Source organism: Lycium barbarum, chromosome 5 (assembly GCF_019175385.1).
Source record: "Lycium barbarum isolate Lr01 chromosome 5, ASM1917538v2, whole genome shotgun sequence".
Lineage (NCBI taxonomy): Eukaryota > Viridiplantae > Streptophyta > Magnoliopsida > Solanales > Solanaceae > Lycium > Lycium barbarum.
The window spans coordinates 140150660-140155517 of record NC_083341.1 but is presented as its reverse complement, the minus strand read 5'-3'; the positions used below and the strand labels follow the sequence as shown (position 1 = coordinate 140155517).

At 38.1% G+C, this 4858-nt stretch overlaps 1 protein-coding gene across 1 annotated transcript; it reads left to right on the top strand.

Moving 5' to 3' along the window:
• Nucleotides 1–2039: 2039 nt before the first annotated feature.
• On the top strand, nt 2040–4461 carry LOC132639920 (uncharacterized). Its single transcript, XM_060356303.1, has 4 exons — nt 2040–2111; nt 2427–2765; nt 2879–3771; nt 3870–4461. Exons 1-4 carry the CDS (start codon nt 2040–2042, stop codon nt 4459–4461), a joined length of 1896 nt encoding a protein of 631 aa, XP_060212286.1.
• Nucleotides 4462–4858: the final 397 nt, after the last annotated feature.

The following is a 4858-nucleotide window of genomic DNA, read 5'->3' as shown; positions in this document are numbered from 1 at the left end:
CACAAACTTCTCAAATTACAAGTAGTAGTTTGCATCTTTCTTCCTTGTTCTGCATAGACATTGCCTGCCATCTTTAGTACATTAATTATATCAAGCATTTAACAGGCATCAGATAGGCTGATTGACGATACCTTATACAATGATCCTTTTGCACAATGCGCTTTTATTAGAATGGTGTAATCACATTTCATCAGGCCAACACCTTGAAGTGTAGAAAATAGTTCCTCAACATCCTTTAGGTCTCCATTTGTACATAAACCATTAAGGATAATGTTATACGTGAAGTTTGTGCACCGCCATCTCTTTATGTAATCGGGAAGCACCTTTCATATCTCGAGCTTCGCATAAATTTTTTATAACAGTGTTGTAAAAAACTTCATCTGGCTGAAAACCATCCGGTAACATACCCTTTAGTATCCGGACAGACTCATGCATCTGCCTTCTTCTACAGAGGCATTTCATTATCACTGTGTAAGTAACATGAGTTGGTTCTATGGCCCTTGCTTTCATTTTCTCTAGTAACTCAAAAACGGCTTGCATTTTTCCTTCTTCACCATAGGAATCCATCAGAATTGTGTACGTCCTCGATGATGGTATCAACCCATGTGCATATATAGTGTCAACCCAGTTCCTTGCATTATCTAACTTTCCGGCTTTGCAGAACCCATATATTAAGGAATTGAATGTAACTAGGGGGAGTTGGCCAAAAGGCTACTTTGGAAACTTATTTTGCCAAAAGGCCATAAGTGTTCAGAAATTGGTGCTTTAGCCACCATTTATGACGTCAGCGTCAGAGAATTGCTATGTCAAATCCCAGCCCTAAAGTTTAGAAAACTACACTTTGGCCCCTTCAGCCCCAATATTTTTATTAGCTGAAATAGAAATAAAAACAAAATAAAAAGCTCCAAAAGCTTCAAAAGCTACTGTTTTCTGGCCATTTTTTAGGCGAAAATTCTGGCTTTTCACCGGATAATCGGTCCCCAATGACGGCAAGCTTCAATAGTTCAGCCATTATAAGTAAAATCTGGTAGAAATCGTTGAGAAGGAGCTTTCCTCATTGTTGTAAAATCTCACTTTTCCGACGAAAATTTCGGCTTCATTCCGACATTCCGTCACTTCTCCATGCATATACCTCAGTTCGCAATTGGTAAGTAGGGGTGTCAATGGTATTTAAAAAAACGACTTAACCGACCGAACCGAATCGTACCAAACCGATTTTTATATTTTTTTTAATAAAATCGACGGTTTTTATATAAAGTTATAACCGTACCGAATAATTAGGTGGGTTTTAAATTTTATAAAATAAACCGAAAAAATACCGAACCGTACCGAATAAATTTATGTGTAATTATATTTTATATATTAAGTTTATAAGCAGTAAAATATTAATATTTTTGCTTAGTCTCAGGCAATGGAAACAGCTGATAATATAATTAACACCCAAAGTCCTAACATTGAAACCTATCATACTACTCCTATATATTGCAATTAAATTAGTTCTAACATCTCAAGTAGTATTCCAACGATCTTAGTTAGTAAGCTACAAGGTATTAGATATATTTCCTTTTGTATGATTTAAATTTCTCTTATTAGATACTTAATCTTAGTATACTCAGTTCTTGAGTTCCCTCTTGATTGATTTCTTCCCGCTTGTGTGATTTAAAGTATATCTTTTTTCTTTACTTAACTTTGTTTTACACTACCGTAAAATAGTAAGATGAATTTTTATTCTTGTCTTCTTTCACGTTTTCTTTATTCATCACCTTTTAAACAGTGAAAATGTCTAGAGAATTTTTGCCAAAGTCCTATAGAAGTATGCATGGCATCGTGTTCTAACTTCTACTAGTGACTTTTACATGATGTTTTCCAAAAAAAAAAAAAAAAAAAAAAAACAACGAAAACTACCCGAACCGTACCGATACTGAAGAAAAATCAAGATGATGGGATGGTTTTGAAAAGTCTAATTTAGGTTATACAAATAAAATAACCGAAAAATTGATACGGTATAAATTTCATAAAATAATCGCCCGAACCGTACCATGGACACCCCTACTGGTAAGAGATTTATCCCTGCTCTTTTTGATCCTGCATATGGTACAACTCTCCAATCAGTAATAGACCACAGTCATCAACGAGTCATCGACCATGCATAGACCAAAGTCATAGTCTATCATATATTTTATTATGGCGTCGATTGCAGAATATATTATAGTAGATGGTGATTACATGGGTGAATCGGAGGAGACCCCAAAATGTTAGAATTGGAATTCTGTAAGCAAGGTGACAGTGCCAATTGTCGTGCATCGCAATGGTACGTATAATGACTTGGTCACGAGCGTAATGGAAAACGGGGAGTTAAATTGTGAGCCTAGCGACTTGCCCACTAGGGAAAAACCCATCCTTCTTTCATAACGAATGATAGGCAGGTGGTATTGTACTTGCTTGATGTTGTTGCTGATGGTTCTAGGCCTGTTTTAAGAATAAGTGTTGTTGAGAGGTCTCAAGTTGGTTCTACATCAGCAGCAGCACCCCCACCCACAGACCCACCACTGCCACAACCGCCAGCCGGTGAAGCTTCAATGCAACATGAGAGCATGGGGGATCATTTTATGGATATGGATGATCCTGATAGTAATGACAAAGAGTGTGATAGAAATGATAGGGGTGATGGGCAGCCACCAAGTGGTTCACAAAGCAGCCACAACTTCAGTGATGGAACCGATTTTTACTGTAGGCAAACATTTGAGAACAAAGAGTATTTAAAGGTTTTATTGAAGAAAACTGCAATAAAGACCCCATTTGGTTTTAACCAACCAACAGTAACAACAAATATTATAAGGTGGAATGCACCTCTCCTGATTGTGGTTGGATGTTGCAGGCCAATAAGTACGACAACTCGGACAGGTTTCGCATTTACAAGTACGTTGGTGATCACACTTGCGGGGTTGAACACGTTACGAGCACTCATAAGCATGCCTCGACAACTGTCCTTGCATCAGTCTTGATAAATGACTATATTGACAACAAAGGGCCAACGACAAAGGAAATCCAGAGGACGGTTTTCAGGGAGCTCCATTGTAAACCAAGCTATTGGCAGTGTTGGAGGGCAGGTGTAACGGCTAAGCACATGGTTAGGGGTACACCGGAGCACGGGTATGCTTGCTTACCGACTTATTCGTACATGGTTGAAAATCTAAATCCAGGTTCCAGAATTTGCATTAGTCTTGATGATGCAGACAGGTTCAAATATTACTTCGTAGATTACGGAGCTTGCATTCGAGGATATAAACACATGCGAAAGGTTATTACCGTTGACGTCACACATTTATACGGGAAGTATGAGGGTGTGTTGTTGTCTGCCGTCGCACAGGATACTGAGAACCATATCTATCCAATTGCTTTTTGCGTGACGGACAAGGAGTGTGATAAATTCTGGACCTACTTCTTCGAGCAGTTGAGGTATATAATCGCTGATGAACCAGACTTTTGCATCGTCTCTGATAGGCACAAGAGCATGGCCAACGGTGTTTCCAGAATTTTTGAGCATGCTCACCATGGACTATGCATAAAGCATCTTGGTGATAACCTTCGAAAAAATTTCCAATGTGGAGATTCTCTTCATATGTACTATGATGCAGCAAAGGCATACGGTTTCCAGGAGTTTAAAAAACATTTTCAAAAATTAAGGAATAAATGCCCCGAAGCTGCTAATTACCTCAAGTTTGATATTGGATTTGACAAGTGGAGCAGGACATATTTTCCATCAAATCGGTACGATGTGCTGACCACAACATTGCGGATTCGCTAAACTCAATATTGAGGGATGAAAGAGAGTACCCTGTGACTGCCTTATTCACTTCCATTTCTAGGAGGTTTGCTAAAATATTCAGGCAGAGACGTGCAGATATCAGCAGTTCAATCAATTTATTTGTTCCTTTGGCTGAAAAGACGCTAAGGGAAAAGATGAATGAGGGCGACTCCTTGTTTGTCAATAATATAAACGGGGATACCGACGAGTTCACTGTAGTCGGCAGTGGCCTAACTACCAAAGTCAATCTACTGAACAAAACATGCATTTGTAGAGAGTACGACTTGGTGAAATTACCGTGCGCTTACGCGTTGGCAGCCTTGAGATTGAAGTACGGACCTGATTATGGTTCAAGCATCTACGAGTATTCCTCGCCCATGTATAAAGTTCAGTCTTACATTCTTGCATTTGGTGAAACTATTAATGTAGTCCCTGCAGATTCAGAATGGGAAGCCCTAGAGAAGTACACAAACATGTATATTCCTCCACCCCCTTACGACCCCAAACTTGGAAGGAAGAGAGTGAAGTGTATTCCTGGCGTCGTGGAATCTTTCAAGTCCAAGGGAAGTAGCAAAGGGACGAGAAACAAGTGCTCGATTTGCAAGGGGGATGGTCACAATATTGGCTTTAACTGGGGTGTTGGATATTCCTAATATTTGAACTAATTTGGTTAATGTGGAATTATTAGGAAATGTTGGAGTAAAGATTTATTTTGAAAACATTATGATTATTTTAATTAAGGAAATCTTTTTGTTGGCAAAGGATATTGTAACCATGATTTAGTTGTGGTAAATATTTTTAGTCATGAATGAAAATGCTAGTAACTTGTTGATTGATTTCTTTGAAACGCTAGGATTTTCAAAATATTTATCCTTTAAAGAGTGAATTGTTTTTTAATGTCTCTTTTGAAGGATGTTTAATAACTGAAAATGTGAATTTATCTAGTCGTTAAGAGATCATTAATAATGAAAAGTACTCCTAGTTTTGCTTATATTGTTGAGTTTATTGATTTGTGGCATGGAAGGCTATGTCATGTTAATATTGCTTCTA